We start from the raw sequence: 17,384 nt of genomic DNA on the forward strand, positions 1-17,384 counted from the left end.
TATTCATACACACACATACATGAATCACTTTATATCAGAAACACAACATTGTAAGCCAACTGTATGCTTCAATTAAAAATAAATAAATAAAAACTTAAAAAAAAAAAAAAAGAGGAGTGAAAAGCTGGAGAGCTTGTTGACTAGATCTGTGTGTCACTGAGGCAAGGCCTGAGGAGGGCAGAAGGACCCCCCGGCAGCTGGGCCAGGAAGTGGGCCCAGAGCCCACCCCCAGGGCTGCCAACCCACAGTGTGGAACACTGGTGTGCCTCAGAACGTTCGCGCCCACAGGCTCGCTCGATGGCCTAGGCTGTGGTCACACAGGCCTGGCGTCACTGCAGCCCTCCGGCCCAGGTGCTGCCTGTGTGTATAGCTGTCGCTGCTGGAGTGGGTTCCTGGTCTGGGTGCAAGGGCGAAGCGAGGAGACTGCTCCTCCCTGACTGCCAAGCCCTGTCCACGGGGAGTCAAGAGTTGGGCCGGGGGAGCTGTCTTCATCTCCTGGCAGACATACTCATTCATTCCCAAGAGCACAACAGGAGCTGGGGCTCCGGCAGGCAGGCGTACTTTAAAGAGCACAAATGGAACACACGTTCAGAAAACAGCCTCAGCATCATGGGCATTTGGGGCTGGGTCCTTCTTTGAGCTTCCCCAGTGGTTCAGATGGTAAAGAATCTGCCTGCAACACGGGAGAGCCAGGTTCGATCCCTGGGTTGGGAAGATCCCCTGGAGAAGGGAATGGCAACCCACTCCAGTATGCATGCCTGGAGAATTCCATGGACAGAGGAGGCTGGTTGGCTATGGTCCATGGGGTCGCAAAGAGTTGGACATGACTGAGTGACTAATGCTGCTTCTTTGCTGTGGGGGCTGTCCTGTGCATTCTGTTAAATAGCATCCCCTACCCACCAGATGACCCTAGTACCCCCCCAAATGACTCCAGACATTGTCCAGTGCTCCCGGGGTTGAGGACAAGTGGACAAGGGGATGGTCCAACCACAAAATGACCTTGCTGATCAAATGATGATTTTTTTTTTTTTAAATCATAGTTGATTTACAACATTATGTTAGTTTCAGGTATACAGCAAACTGATTCAGTTATATAAATATATAAAAAACTTTGATGGGCCATTCCAGTGAGGGGCTGAGATGGGAGATGGCCCTTCCCAGAAGGAAGATGCGTCAAAAAGATACCTGCACCCCAATGTTACGGCAGCACTATTTACAACAGCCAAGACACGGAGCAACCTAAATGTCCATCAACAGGCGAAAATGGGTAAAGGAAAATGCGGCATGAATATTCATGGAATACTACTCTGCCAGAAAAAGAATGAAATAATGCCATTTGCAGCAATACGGAGACAGAGACTTTCATACTAAGTGAAGTAAGTCACACAGAGAAAGACAAATGCCACGTGACATTGCTTACGTGCGGATTCTTTAAAAAAATGATACAAATGAACATATTTACAAAACAGAAATAGAATCACAGACATAGAAAACAAGCTTATGGTTATCAAAGGGGAAGGGGCAGAGAGAAGGATAAATTAGGAGCTTGGGATTAAAGTATACACACATATATAAAACAGACAATCAACTATATAGCGTACAGCACAGGGAACTACACTCAATATCTTGTAGTAACTTATAAAAGAATATATATAGAACTGAATCATTTTGTTCTACACCTGAAAGCACACAACATTGTAAAACGACTATATTTTGATTAAAAAAAATAAAAGGAGATGAAGAAGGGATGATCCTTGAGGGTATTATGTAAAGTGAAGTAAGTCAGAAAAAGACAAATACCATATGATACCGCTTATATGCAGAATCTTTAAAAAATGATACAAATGTACTTATGTACAAAACAGAAACACAACAGATCCACAGACACAGAAAATGACCTTGCGGTTACCAAAGGGGCAAGGGTAGGGGGAGGCATAATTAGCAGCTTAGGATTAAAGTATATACATTATTATAAATAAAATAATCAACCACATAGCATACAGCACAGGGAACTATACTCAATATCTTATAACGAAAAAGGATCTAAAAAAGATTATATGTAGAACTGAATCATTTTGCTGTACACTTGAAAGTAACACAACATTGTAAATCAACTTATTTCAATTAAAAAAAAAAAAGGAAACGAGGAGGGGGTGGACCTTGAGGGTATTATGTTAACGGATATGTCAGACAAAGACATATTGTGTGATCTGCCTTATATGTAGAATTAAAAAAAAAAAAACAAGAAGAAAACACCCCTCAAACCTCCCAAACTCACAGATACAGAGAGCAGACGGGTGAAGCGTGTGAAGGGGGTCCACAGGCACAGACTTCCGGTTGTAAGATGTCATGAGAAGTAGTGTGCCACAGGGTGACAGCGGCTCATGTGACTGCTGCATGAATGCGAGCGGCCGAGAGTCGACCCTGGAAGTTCTCATCCCAAGAGAAAACAAATCCCACAGCCACCGAGGTGACAAGCGTTAACTAGCCTTCTTGTGGTGGCCATTTGGCAACAGATACTACAGATACTGAATCACTTATGCTGTCCGTCTGAAGCTAAAACCAATCATCGCTCAATTAAAAAAAGAAAAGAAAAGAAATGAGGAAGGGACACGGCAGAGACGGCGGGAGGAAGCAGCTGACAGAGGCTCAGCCAGCGCGGGAAGCCTGGGCCTCGGTGGGCGGCCCCTGTGGCTGAGGCCCGGGACAGTACCTTCAGGAGCTGCGACAGCGTGTCCAGCGCCTCGGGGGGCCCGACCTCCAGGCCTTCGTCTCGGCCCGTGGCTCTCTTCCGGTAAGTGATGTTGCCTAGGTACAAGATGGCCGAGAGGATGGAAAAAATCCTGGGGAGAGAAGGAGCCAAGGTTGGGGCACGTCCCCAGTCCCGAGACAGCAGAAGCTTCCAGTGAACTGCGCTCAAGTTTCCTGCGACCTGGGCTGTATTCGTAAAACCAGCCATTCCAGTCAGAACATGCGAACTCCGAAAGATGTCCACTCCTCTGCTGGCGACTCTCTGTCAAACAGGACTTTGGAGGCATGTAGCTCTATTTTTTTTTTGGTGGTAGTGGTGCTGGGAGAGCTTAAAAATTTTCTTACGGAGGCATCACCAAAAAAAAAAAAAAAATACACACAGTTCCCCAAGTGTAGTTGCTGTTTTCTTTTTCAGCCATGCTGTGAGGCATATGGGATTTTAGTCACCCGACCAGGGATCGAACCTGCACTCCCTGCATTTGAAGTGTGGAGTCTTAACTACTGGACCGCCAGGGAATTCCGTCCCCAAGTGTTGAGTTTGATGAAGTGTCACCAAATGTAGAGATGCCTGTGACTGGCACTCAGACCAAAAAAACAGAACAACATTTCAGGCCCTGGACCCTCCGTAGCTTCCAAAGAGAAACCGCTATCCTGATATCTAACACCATCTGTGAATTTGACTTTGGTGAAATCACGTGTACTTACGAAATCACGTGTACTTACGAAATCACATGTACTTACATCGGGCCTGTCATTGAAAAGGTGTAAGGTGGGGGAGTCATGTGTGTTACTGCATGGAGCATTGTTCATTCTTTTTTTTTTTTGAAAAGATTTAGTAATATATTTTTCTTTTGCTCTGGCCAAGCTGCATGGCATGTGGGATGTCAGTTCCCTGATCAGGGACAGAGACTGGATCTCTTGCAGTGGAGTCCTAACCACTGTACTACCGAGGGAAGCTCCCACATTCTTTATTCTTAATGCTGCCACTTCTCAGCCCTGGCACTGCTGGTACCTGGCTTCTACCCACCTGGCCCCTCCAACCACACCTGCAGTATGACACTCAAAAGCGTCATCAGGCAAGGCAAAGTGTCCCCTGGGAGCACAATCAGGACCCCAGTGAGAACCACTGCTGTGCAGGGTTGGTGCCTGGCCAACTGGGACCTTCTTCTGCATAGCTCCTGAGCTGAGGATGGTTCTTAAGCTTTTAAAGGGTCGTTAAGAAAACAGAATGTAAAGAACATGCCACAGAGATTGAGTGGCCCATGAAGCTGAAAAACATTTGCTATCTGTCTCCAGAAAGTGTGCCGACTCCTGCAGGGAGATACTGTAACGCGTTGATCTATTTAATCTCTGGTTGGTGGGCATTTGGGAGGGTTTCCTGGGGTTGGGGGCTGTCATAGACGAGGCTGCTGTGCGCATTCCTGTGCGTGCCTCTGGCCAAGCATGTGTATATGTTTGGTTGTGTACACGCGTCGGCAGTAGAAGCTGCCCAATGGCTGTCCACAGGGCTTGGCCCCGTGGTGTCCTCCTGGCAGCATGCTGGGCAGAGGCGTCCCCTCTGGGTGTCCCGGTCACCCGGGAAGGCGTGGAGAATGCTCTGAGTGGTTTTGAAGAATTAAAATAATTTTTAATTGTGGTCAAAAACACATCATATAAAATTCACTTTCTTGGCCATTTTTAAGCGTATGGCTCCGTAAGGTGAAGTATACCCACATTGTTGGGCAAAAGCCTTGTGGTTTTTTTTGTTTTGGGTAAATATACCTGAGTAAATTTTCTTTTATTAGATTTTTTTTTTCTGCCTCTATTGAGATAGTGTAGCTTTTCTGCTAATTAACAAAATCTGTTAATTAGTCTGTTAATGAAGAAATTAAGATCTTTAAATGACGGAGAAATTCCCTGGTGGTCCAGTGGTTAAAACTCCACGCTTTGACTGCTGAGGGCCCAGGTTCAATTTCTGGTCCGGGAACTAATATCTCACAAGCTGTGAGGGTGCGGTTGAAAAAAAAGAAAAGGATTTTTAAATGATGAATGACCTTTGAAAAGCCCTGTTTTTTTTTTGTTTTTTTTTTTTTTAATATTTATTTATTTACTTGGCTGCACTTGGTCTTAGTAGCAGCATGTGGGATCTAGTTCCCCAACCAGGGACCAAACTGGGGCCCCCTGCCATGGGAGCGTGCAGAGTCTTAGCCCCTGGACCACTAGGGGAGTCCCGCCCTGTGGTTTTAACTGGCATCTCCCAGTGGCTAATGGTGACAGTCTTCTGTCACTCCTCTGGCTACTCTCCTTAGTGAGGTTCCTACCGGGGGTAGGTCAGATCTCTGAGTGACTGGTAACTCCAGTTAGGGGGAGGTGCCTGGCCGGGCCCACCCACTTACTGCTTCTTGGTGGCAGGAAGGAAGCCCACCATCTCCATGGCCTGCTTGAGTCTTTCAAAGTCATGCTTCAGGTCCTCTCCATCTTCGATCTTCAAGTTATGCTGAAAAACAAAGTCAGCAGTGCTCTGGGTACTTCTGGGCTGGGGAGGGTGGTGTGTGAGGATGATTTTGGCTGGAACCGATGGGGCAGGGCCGGGGAGGCAGGGAATGAATGGGCTCCTTTATGCCGCCCCGCTCTGGGCCTCCTTGGAGCTGGTTTGGGGGCTGGAGAGGGCCAAGGCGGACGGCCTCTGACCCCCTGGCAGAGCGTAAACAGCCCGTGGGGAACAGAGGCCGTGTTTGTGGTTGGGGCTCGAGGCTGTTTACCTGGTTGAGGTAGAAATAATCTTCAGGCTGCTTGAGCTGAAATTCCCGACGCTCTTCCTCGCTGACGCCAAGTAACAAATAATAAAACACGTGGTAGTTCCTGTAGGTCAAAATTAGGAGAAAAAAGTTGTTTTTGGAGGCCGAGCGATAGCTACTCGTCAAACCACTACTAATATTGCTCTGGAGACCAGGCCAGGGAGGAAAAAGCACCTCGATTATGCACAAATTGGAGACAATAAGTCGATTCTTATGATCTTTTTTTAAAAAAAAAAAAAACAAACTCCAAAAATCAAACCACGAGCTTCTCCAGTGAATAGATTCCTCAGAGGATGGGCATCTCTCACTCATTGTTGGACCAGAGATGATGCTAATCTGACCACATTTCAGCAGACACCCAAGCACCCACTCCAGGGAGAAGCCCCAGGGAGGCACAAAAATAAGCAGGAGAAGGTGGCAAAGCTCACGCTCCTAGGAGATCCATCAGGGCCTCCTGTAGATACTCCCCGTCTCAGGACATCTGCTTTTCTCCTTCATAGGGAAGACGGCAGACATCAGGGATCATCAAGGAAATACTCCCCTACCTCTCATCCTTCTCCTGAGAGACCAGGCGAGACTTTTCAAGCAGGTACTTTTCGACAACCGCTCTGTCATCAAGCAGAAAAAGAAGAACCAAGTGTTACACGCTAATGCTGTTTCCCTGAAGAACAAGAATGATTCATGACTGTGGTAAAGCCAGCTGCAGATTAACAACCTTGGACCCAAGGTAAGCACAGGGACGAAAGGGTGATAGCTCTGAGTGTCGTAAACAAGCAACCTAAATGTCGTAAATACGATCTCATTCTTAAGGTACACACTGTTGTCGTAAATGCACCTCACCCTACTGCTACCATCTATAAAAATAAGGGACCTGGGCTGGCCACTTCTGCCCTACACACCGGACGTGGGCTGACAGTTGTGTGGAAGCCCAACCTGGCATCACTTGGGATGGCTCCCGGGGCGGCAGGAATTGAAATGATTAGACCCATGTACTCACGAATAACACTGGAAGGTTGAACCCTGCTTCCACCATCTCCCCAGCCATGAAGTGTTTCTCTAATTGAAAATCGATATACAAGATAGTGGATTCACTTTTCTATTCTTCTTAAAACAGCTTTACTGATGATTGATATATGATCAACTATACATACTCAAAAGCATGCACCCAGATGAGTTTTTCACTGTGTCCTTCCATAATCTCTACATAATTTTCAAAACCAGCTTTAGTAGGTATAGCTGACGCACAACAGATGTAACATGTATGAGTGTATGAGCTGTGACACATGTGAATCCCTGAGAGCCCACCACCGTGACCAAGACAACGAACACATCCATAATCCCGAGAAGACTCCTTGGGGCCTCTGTCATTCCTCCCTGCCATCCACCCCTGAGCAGCCATGGACCAGCCCCGCTAAAGATTACTTTGGATTTCCTAGAATTAAAAAAAACAAAAAAACCCCCCAAAAAACCAAAACACTCATTTAGTATGTATAGTTAACTCTTGAATAACACAAGTTTCAATTGTGGGTCCACTTATAGGTGGATATTTTTTTCAATAGCAAATGCCGTAGTCCTATATCATCTGCAGTTGGTTGAATCCACAATGTGGAACCACAGATATTAAGGAGCTGTGGAACTGGGGGAACCTCGGATATACAGGGCTGACTCGAAGCCATCTGCAGATTTCTGACTAACCCCTGCGTTGTTCAAGGGTCAGGTGGATACTGAATCTGCCTTCTTTCACTCAACTCAGTGGTTCTGAGATTCTGCCACTTGGGAGCATGTATCAGAACTTCATTCTTCTTTATGGCTAAGTAAGGGCTTCCCAGGTAGCTCAGTACTAAAGAATCTGCCTGCCAATGCAGGAGGCGTGGGTTCAATCCCTGGGTGAGGAAGATCCCCTGGAGGAGGAAATGGCAACCCACTCCAGTATTCTTGCTTGAAGAATCCCATGGACAGAGGAGGCTGGTAGATTATCCATGGGGTGGCAAAGACTCAGACACGACTGAGCAAATTGGCACAATAGCCTACATGCCTGCTGCTGCTAAGTCACTTCAGTCGTGTCCGACTCTGTGTGACCCCATAGACGGCAGCCCACCAGGCTCCTCCGTCCATGGGACTTTCCAGGCAAGAGTACTGGAGTGGGTTGCCATTTCCTTCTCCAATGCATGCAAGTGAAAAGTGAAAGGGAAGTCGCTCAGTCGTGTCCGACTCTTGGCGACCCCATGGACTGCAGCCCACCAGGCTCCTCCAGGGAGGAGGGCAAGAGTTTCCAGGCAAGAGTACTGGAGTGGGGTGCCATTGCCTTCTCTGTGTCTACATGTCTAGACACACATTTTGTTTATCTGTTTATCACTTGACGGACATGTGCTGGGCCCGGGTCCCTGAGGCTGTGTTGGTCCTGGGGCAGGAACGAGGTACTCACACAGCCACACCCGCAATGCTAATAGAGACATCAGACATTTCTTGGAGCTCTACTGCGAGGTTCTAGGCACTGTTTTGCTGAGATTAAATACACTGGATTTAAATGCCCTCCGGGAGGGGCACTGTGGCTCCCACTGATGGAGGAGGTGTTAACGTGTTGTCCAGGACCCCACAGGAGGGGGGTGGCCTGGTGGGGACCTGACTCTCATGGGATCTGCTATCATCAAGTATGTGAGCTGTACAGCTCTGCAGGTCACCTTCATCTGAGTTCATCCTGTAATACAGAAGAGGGAGCTGGGGATTAGGGCCCTGGTCCCAGGCCTACTGAATGTTTCCAGACTGTCTCCAGGACGGCAGTCTTCTGGCTGCAGCCTTGCGCAAGCGCACACACACACTGAATGGACGGATGCATGCGCACACACCCCGCACGGGTGGGTTTCCAAAGGCTCAGCATGCGCGCGTCCTCTCTTCTTTCAAACTCCTATTTTCTTCCATTCCCTCCTCTGACCAGTAACTTGTAGTTCTCAGCAGTTTTGTTTTCCTGGGCAGGGAGGCTGCCTCTGGTCCTAGACTCACGTTTCCATCTCTATCTGTGGCCAATTCTCTGTGCCGTCTCGCCACATGGGCAAGGACAGTGACCCCTCAGGGGCACCGAGCTGTCATCTAACGGGCCACAGCCTTTGGTGATTACTCGTGAAGCTGGGCCCCTACAGGGGTGATCTTGTACACAGCCAGGGATCCCCTCCATAGTGAGCCCTTGACCCCACAGGAACACGAGGCCTTGCAAATTGGGGAACTGGGGGGAGGTGTGGACTGCCCTTGACCCTTGGCCTTGTCGGGAAGCGGCATAGAAAAGTGTCACCTGCCCAAAAGCAGAACCAGGTCTGGGCCTGCTCCCTGCAAGCTGGTGGCAGCCACTCCCTGGACAGGAAGTGCACCTCCTTCCACCCAGCGTGGGCAGGCCACTGTCAAGGGCTGAGGCAGGACCTCCTTTCCTGAATCCGAGGCCATAGACAGGACTCTGCAGCTGATCTATGAGATCCAGCGACCCAGGACCACAGCTGCCCTGAGCCTGACAAGAGCCGAGGTGGGCAGGGCAGGCTGGCTGCTTAGCTGAGGGCCAGTCCTGCTGATGTGCTGGGCCAAACGGTGGCCCCCAGAAGACACGTCCACCTGGAACGTGTGACTGTGAGTCTGAAAAAACACTTTTGCAGATGGAATTAAGTGACGGACCTGGAGATGGGGTTTCCTTGGGGGCTCAGCTGGTAAAGAATCTGCCTGCAGTGCGGGAGACCCAGGTTTGATCCTTGGGTGGGAAAGATCTTCTGGAGAAGGAAATGGCAACCCACTGCAGTATTCTTGCCTGGGAAATCCCAGGGACAGAAGAGCCAGGCATGCTACAGTCCACAGGGTCGCAAGAGTTGGACACAACTGAGCGACTAACACTCTCATCTTTTTTTTCTAGAGATGAGATCCTCCTCCATGGTCCAGATGAGCCCTAAACCCAAGGACAAGTATCCCAGAAGACAGAAGAGGAGATCATAGAGAAATTCAGGGGAGAAGACCACATGGAGACTGAAGCAAAGACTGGGGTGATAGGGCTGCAAGCCAAGGGCACCTGGGGCCCCCAGAAGCTGGAAGAGGCCAGGAGGGATCCTTGCCTAGAGCCTCTGGAGGGAGCATGGCCCTTCCCACACCTTGATCTTGGACTTCTGGCCTCCAGAACCACAAGAGAATAATTGTTTTGTGCTCTTATTGTTGTGTGCTGACTGGTCTGTGATACTGCTTCAGCAGCCATGGGACATGAAATGGAGAGCACAGGAAGGACTGATCTGGGAGGAGAACAGGGGCATTGAGGCTCCCACGGGCAGCAAAGGCCCTGGCTTCTGGCCTGCAGAGCCAGTCCGGGACCCAGGAAGATGTGAGGCAGCCTCTTGGTGTCTCTGCTCCCAAGGGAGCTGCTAGAACGAAAAACAGTTTGTTTCTGCGTCTTGTACTTAGTAAGATACCATGGGCTTCCCCTGATAGTCAGAGGCTCTGCAATGTGACAGATACAATATGGGCCCATGGGAGAAAACCAGATTTAAAATAAGGAGGGGGGGGAATTCCCTGGCAGTCCACTGGTTAGGACTCTGTGATTTCACTGCTGTGGCCCAGGTTCAACCCCTGGTTGGGGAATTAACATCCCAGAAGCCTCGAAGCACAGAAGAGTGGGATAGAATAGAATAAAATAAAGAGTGAAGGTCTTTCTGGTGAAAGGGCTGAGACCTGCGGGGCAAGTGGGGGCAGGAGAGTGGTTCTGCCCATGCAGAGACCAAGCTGGGCCCAGTAGCAGTTGGGAAGGGACTACTGGATGGCCCATGGAAGGCGGGGGCCATGGGGAGAACTGCCCACTCTTGAGTGTCCCTGAGGGGCTGAATGAAGGGCCAGAGGAGATGTTGCCTTTAGCAAGGGTCTCTCTCCCTACATCACTTTAGAGCCTGGGCAGAGGGAAAAAGGAAAGAAGCCAGAGGTTGAAGGATCTGGGAAGAAAACATTTCTGTCCTTGTCTTGAACATGCACCATCAATTGAGATGATCATCAGTCAGGTTTAGGTTTATTTTTTTGGCCACACCGTGAGGCATGTAGGATCTTAGTTCCCTGACTGGGGATTGGACCCGTCCCCCTGCAGTGGAAGCACGGAGTCTTAAAACCACTGGACCAATGGGGAAGTCCCAGTCAGATTTAGATGGACAGAAGAACCCAGATATTTTGAAATCAATTCTCCTGGAGGACCTCTGCCTCCCTGAAACACATGAGCCTTCTTGTGGCCTCCATGGGCCTGTTGCTTGGATCTCCCTGTATCTAACATTTAAGGATTCTTATTCTACTGCTTAGAACATCACCTGGAGCCTTTGCAAATCCCACTGCCACTGTGGACTCTCACACCACAATGTGGAGCGCGAAGGGTTCCTTTAAGTCACCAGGCAATGGACTGTGCCCAAATGTCTTTTTTTATCCCCCACTGTGAATTAGTTTTATGGCTCGTAAGACCTTTGCGTGTTAAACAAAAATCCAAAACACTATGCAGTATTAAGTCACAATTATATTTTTTTAACTACTTGAAACTACCCAGAACGTACACCTTAATAGGAATAAAATCCTACAGTATTAACTGCGGAAATCACAGTATGACCAAATAGATAATTCCTTGTAACATCAACTCATTGCATAAGGCTGCCAGGTATTTTTATTAGCATAACATTGCACAGAATACAAATAAACACAATTTCTTTTTTGTTTTTTGGGGAACACAATTTCAAAGTTGCACATTTAGTTGAAGTAACTGTACCTTCACCTACGGAACTCACATTCTGGCACAAAATGTAAATCTGTTTTAACTTCTGCCTGGCAGTCAACTTCACAATCCAGCTACCACCTATGAACCCATTTATCTCCTCATCCACCCAGCCATCCAAACCACCCATCAGTCTATATACTCACTTATGAATCCACCCATCTACCAATGATCCCATCTATCTATCCATGAATCAAACCACCCCTCCATCCTTCTATCTGTTCATCCATGAACCTACCCACCCATCATCCATCCATCTATGAATCTATCCACTCATCCATGAACCTACCCATCCAAATCCATCAGTCTACATATCCATCCTCTCATTTATTCTCTACCAGTGAGTTCATCCATGAACCTGCTACCCATCCATCGTCCACCCATCCATGAACCTTCTACCCATCCATCGTTCATCCATCAATGAACCTACCCAACCATCATCCACCCATCTATGAATCTACCCATCCTTCTTTCCACCCACCCACCCTGGAATCCATCCATCAGTCCACGTCCTGTCCCTCCCTCCCTCCATCCTCCTCACCTGCCTACTTGCTGCACTTCCCTGGACAACTGCCTTACTTTGCTATGTAGCATCATGTCTCCTTCCAGCTAAAGCTAAAGGGGCACATTTGGCAAATGCCAGAGTCCACATCAACTCTTCCTAGACCCAGGGAATTAGAAACATCAAGATCGGGAAATTGGTGTGCCCTCGCCTGCTCTTGGCAAATCCCATCATGCTAGGAATTCTAGCTCATTGTACTTAACTTAGTGGATGCCTCAACGCCCTAGGCGATGCCCCGCGGCAGGTAGGTTTGGTTATGAAGGTGCCGCCCTCCTCCCCCACGCACACTTCCTGCCACCTCTCAGACTTTCATATCAATGACTGAAAATCATACTCGTTTCCCTGCATGATTCACAAATGCCTGCAAGACTGTGACTTCAGCATTCAGTTCCCTGCTGGCTCAGTCCTGGGTCCCCGCTGCAGGGAAGCCCAGGACCCCAGACTGACGGTGGAGTGCACAGCATGGGCACCAGTTGACTCACCCTCGCACGATGCCGCTCTCCAGGTAGTTGACCTGGATGAATTTCCCAAATCGGCTGGAATTGTTGTTGTGGGCTGTTTTAGCATTTCCAAAAGCCTGCGAGGAAAACAAAAGCAGGTTTTCAGATTGTGAGGATAAAATTTCTACAGGCCTCAGCCTGGAGGCTCCCTCAGGGTGTTGTGGACCATGGTCCACTGGAAGCCACTCACAGACTCCAGGTGACACCTGGAAAACCCACAGGTAGGCACTTCCCAAGTGTGTGTGCGCACGCTCAGTCGCGCCTGACTCTTTGAGTCCCCATAGACTGTACCCACCAGGCTCCTCTGTCCACGGGATTCTTCGGGCAAGAATACTGGAGTGGGTTGTCATTTCCTCCTCTGAGGGATCTGCCTGACACAGGGATCAAACCCATGTCTCCTGCGGCTCCCACATTGGCAGGCAGATTCTTTACCACTGAGCCATAGGGGCTTCCCATGCATCTCATGGGCTTGCTCTTTACCTCTGTGTTGAGGTGAAGGAGGGGCTCAAGTTCTAAGTCCTGGACATTGGAAACACCAATCATAGGATTTTTTTTTTCAGTAATAACTGTTCACGTAGCAAACTCTGGCCTGTGGTCAAATCCAGTCCACTGTATGTTTTTGTACTGCCTGTGAGCCAAGAGTGGTTTTTACATTTGTGAATGGTTTAAAAAAAACAACCCAAAAAACCCAAGAAAAGTAATATTTCCTGCTGTGTAAAAATCCTATTCAAGTTTCAGCATCCACAAATGAAGCGTCCTGGCACACAGCCAGGCCTGTTCATTCACCGACCACCTACCACTGTCTTTGTGCTGTGACGGCAGGGAGCTATGACAGAGACCATCTGGCCCGCAAAGCCAGAAAATATTTACTATCCAGAGTATTTATTTTCCAGAAGGAGTTTGCTGGGTGCTGGGTTGATACCAGCTCCAGGCCAGCCACCAGCCTGCTTAGGAAGCAGATGTGGGGACACGTCCCCTCCTGGAGGGTCTTGCAATACCGTGGCATGACAAGCTGGTTGACAGCAATTTTTTAAAAAAAGTTAGGGTCAAAGTGACATAACATAAAACTAAGTTTCAAAAGTGAACACTTCAGTGGCATGCACTACATTCACAACGCTGTCCAACTATCACCTCTGTTTAGTTCCAGAACATCTCTATCGCCCCAACAGGAGACCCATCCTCCTCAGCAGTTACTCCCCAGCCCCTGGTAACCACCAATCTGCTTCCTGTCTCTCGGGATTTATTTGCCTGGTCTGGACATTTCACGTTAAGTGGGGGCACACACTAGGTAGCCTTTCGTGTCTGGCTTCTTTCACTCAGCATGATGCTTCTGGGGTCCATCCTCATTGTGGTGTGAATCAGGGCTTCATTCCCAAGACACAGAGGAAGTGTGTGCAGTGCTCACGGCTTGGCAGTGCCCCCCAGGGTCTACCACGTGACCACCATCCAGATGAAAACAAGAGAACACCCTCTGTCCCCCACTCAGGTTCCTGGGGTTACCTCTTTCCCACGTGGTACCCAGATAAGGGGAGGCTCGGTGGAGTCCTGGGGGAGCTTGGGGCAGGAGAAGTACCTGGGGAGTGGTGGTCCCTGTTTCAGGGAGTGACAGGCCGAAAGCAGCGAGGGTGGTGAGGCTGGGCAGAGGAGGGATGAGAGGCAGAGAGGGGATGGGGGCGGGGGTGTCGCATGAGGAAAGGGAAGCTTGGCAATAGCGAAAAAGGTGTCAGGCTCACGCTGTTCCCGTTAGAGGAGGCTGAGCCCGGCAGGGAGGCCACAGCTGGGAAGAGGTGGGAAGGCCACTGCCAAGGTCTGCTGTGGGATGGGGTGTGTATCTGCAGGTCTGGTGAGGTGAGGGACAAGGGCAGGATGGAGAGAGGTGACCAGGCTCTCAGGGAGACACCAAGAGGAGTTTGGATTTTCTCCAAGCGCTCATTTAGCAGGCAGGATGGATGCAGGTCAATCACGAATGAGCTTCCAACTCGATGCCTGGAGGCAGAAGCCCCACAGAAAAGCATCTGCTGGAAGGCCAGAGACACTTCCTCAGAAAACGGCTCCATTCAGTGGAGCTTGCGATCAGGGCAGCAGCCCCCGCTGGGCTCATGCACTGGTCATGCTCCCGGCTGACGAGGTCACGGGATGCGTGACTTCCTGCCCTGATGCCCCTGGGGCTCCAGACCCCAGAACTGGGCATCGCTGTAGAACCTGAACCAAGCACCAGAGTGCCAAGCAGGGGACGAGTGATTGAGGGAGAGGAGGTCTCAGGGAGGAAACCAGGCCCAATTGTAAAGGGGGTACCTTTAGGGCTCAGACAGTAAAGAATCTGCCTGCAATTCAGGAGACCAGGGTTCAATCCCTGGGTTGGGAAGATCCCCTCACGGAGGGAATGGCAACCCACTCCAGTCTTCTTGCCTGGAAAATTCCATGGACGGAGGAGCCTGGCGGCCTACAGACCATAGGGTCCCCAAGAGTCGGACATGACTGAGAGACTAACTTGCAGGGTAGGGGGGCACTTTGAGGGGAGGGGTCTTCACCTGGCCGTGTGGTGGTGGAATCTAGCCCGATGAGGTGCTTTCCAGAGTCAGACAGCGGCCACAGAGCCCCCTTCTCTTCTTCACAGGGTCTGGATGTGTGTGACTGAGCTCTAGGCCAGCTGCTGGGGCCCGGGCCTCCATCTGCTCTGCCCTCCCGAGTGTCTGTGGAACCCAGTGCAGGGTTCCCGGCCTCGGCGCTGCTGACACTCGGGGAGCGGTCACTCTCCGGGGTAGGGCTGTCCTGTGCACTGCAGGGTATCGAGGTCATCCCTGGTCTCTACCCGCCAGAGGCCGGCAGCATGTGGGACAACCCCAGAAGTCCCCACAGGGACTTGCCTGCTGGTCCAGGAGTTAAGCATCTGCCTTGCACTGCAAGAGGCTCGGGTTTAATCCCTGGGTGGGGATCTGAGATTCCACATGCCTCAGAGCAACTAAGCCTGTACCCTGTAACTACGGAGCCTGAGGGCTCTGGAGCCAACGTGCCACAACCACTGAAGCCCAAGCGACACAACTACAGAGCCCGTGTGCCACAGTGGAAGATTCCACATGATGCAACTACGACCTGATTGTTGTTCAGTTGCTAAGTCGTGTCTGACTCTTTGCGACCCCGGACTACAGCACACCAGGCTTCCCTGTCCTTCACTATCTCCTGGAGTTTGCTCAGATTCAAGTCCATCAAGTCGGTGATGCTATCTAATCATCTCATCCTCTGCTGTGATGCACTCAAATAAATAAGAAAAAAAAAGTACCCAGCCAGAGCTGAATTGCTGGGGGTTGAGAAGCACAGATGAAGGTAAAAGGTGTTTGTAGGAGCAGGTTGTCTGGGGCTCCCTCCTGTAATCAAGGCCCCCATGTGTGCTGTAGGCCCTCATGGGCCCCCTGGTGAAGAAAACTGTCTATCCAGGTTTTAATCTCCTGTTTCCCTTATGTTCAGCCTTTGGGGTAAACCCCACAGGCTCTTGAGCCACGGCTCTGGGAAAAGCAGACGGCAGATCCGTCTCCTCCTTTCCTTCCAGACCCTGCAGGGTGGTGTCTGAGCTGAGGACAGGCCTGCTTTGTGATAAAATGAGCTCCCATGAGTGAGCATGCAAAGTGCTGCCTGTCCTAACTACAAACAGATGGTGAGGGGGGTGCCTGACCCCGAGTGACACCCCTCCAGGGGCAAGTCCTGAGTTGCCGTGGTGGCTGGGTTCAAGGCCTGCCACAGAGACACCCCAGCAATGCACATTTCCACCCAGAGGAGCCACGGTGGTCCCTTATGAATGTGGGACACGTCTCTGGTGAGTTTTAAGGAAACATCCAGGCCCAGTGTCCTGGGGACCAGAGGGGATGTCTTTGGGACCAGCTCTCTGGTTCTGCGATTACCAGCACGGTGACCTCATGCGTCTGGTATGCGGTCTCAACACACTGCGACTTTTCAAAGCTGATCTAAAAATATCCGGTTGGTGCTATTATACGTCCGTCGGAGGAGGAGGAGGAAATGCTGGCCTGGCACCCGAAGCGAGGGGAGCTATTGTGTAGCTGTTCCCGGGGCCAGCCAGGGGTGTGCAAGGCCTTCAAGCTCAGGGTGGTTGGTGTGCCCGGTGGATCATGTGGGGCTGGAGATAAAGGGGAGGGAGGAAGTGGGACCCGGGTGCCAGCAGTGATGCGATGTGAGCTGGCTCTGGGGCAAGGGCAGCCACAAGCTCGTGCTGTCTTCCCGACACGCCAGACGATCCACAGCCCTGGCAAAGCACTATTTGAGAGAGGACTCTACTTTCTCAGAAATGCTGTTTCCCCTCCCTTTATAATATAAAAGACATGTTTCTTTTTCCTTTTTTTCCTCCTTTATGTCTTTTCTTTTGGCCATGCCATGCTGCATGCGGGATCTTAATTCCCTGACCAGGGATCGAACCCGTGCCCACCCTGTGTTGGGGGCGTGGAGTCTTAACCACTGGACCACCAGGGAAGTCCTATAAAGATATGTTTCTAATATAAAGTATATGTTTTGAAAAAAAAAAAAACATATAGAACCACAATAAAAGTTAACCCAATAAAAGGGAAAAAACCATAAAGAGAGGATCCATTAATCCAACCCCACCTCCAGTCACGGTTTCTAGGTTTAAATGAACGAAGCAGGAGCACCCTGGCCTTCTTGGACCTTCTGCTCCCCAGGTAGCCACCTCCACCCCTGCCCGGGATGCTGTCAGCCGGGAGAAGTCTGGCTGTCTTCTAACTGCTCTTGTCTTTGAGGTTCTTCTGCGAGGTTCAAAAAGGTTTTATTAATTTTTTTCTTCTTCTAAATTTTTGGCCATGCTGCCTAGCACGTGGGATCTTATTAACAGCTCTCCGACCAGGGATTGAACATATGACCCCTGCAGTTGGAAGTATGGAGTCTTAACCACTGGACTGTCAGGGAAATGCCTGAATGAGGATTTTTAAACCAAAGATATCCAAGGTTGAGCAGCCTACGTAGCCAGAAATTTCTAGAAAGTGCATTTGCTATCTCAAAAGGGTGGGTTT

General features: G+C 49.9%; 1 protein-coding gene across 15 annotated transcripts in view; it reads right to left on the reverse strand.

Annotated features, from left to right (window-relative positions):
* MYO9B (myosin IXB) overlaps positions 1–17,384 on the reverse strand; it is a 108,220-nt gene that overhangs the window by 42,622 nt on the left and 48,214 nt on the right. For all 15 annotated transcript variants that reach the window (XM_055541843.1, XM_055541822.1, XM_055541812.1 and 12 more), the window contains exons 3-7: positions 12,334–12,428; positions 6,074–6,136; positions 5,493–5,592; positions 5,127–5,227; positions 2,714–2,843 (exon numbers count right to left, since the gene is read on the reverse strand). In XM_055541843.1, coding sequence (XP_055397818.1) covers positions 2,714–2,843; positions 5,127–5,227; positions 5,493–5,592; positions 6,074–6,136; positions 12,334–12,428 — 489 coding nt within the window. The remainder of the gene's footprint in view (positions 1–2,713; positions 2,844–5,126; positions 5,228–5,492; positions 5,593–6,073; positions 6,137–12,333; positions 12,429–17,384) is intronic.

Source organism: Bubalus kerabau, chromosome 1 (assembly GCF_029407905.1).
Source record: "Bubalus kerabau isolate K-KA32 ecotype Philippines breed swamp buffalo chromosome 1, PCC_UOA_SB_1v2, whole genome shotgun sequence".
In the NCBI taxonomy this organism is placed as follows: Eukaryota; Metazoa; Chordata; class Mammalia; order Artiodactyla; family Bovidae; genus Bubalus; species Bubalus kerabau.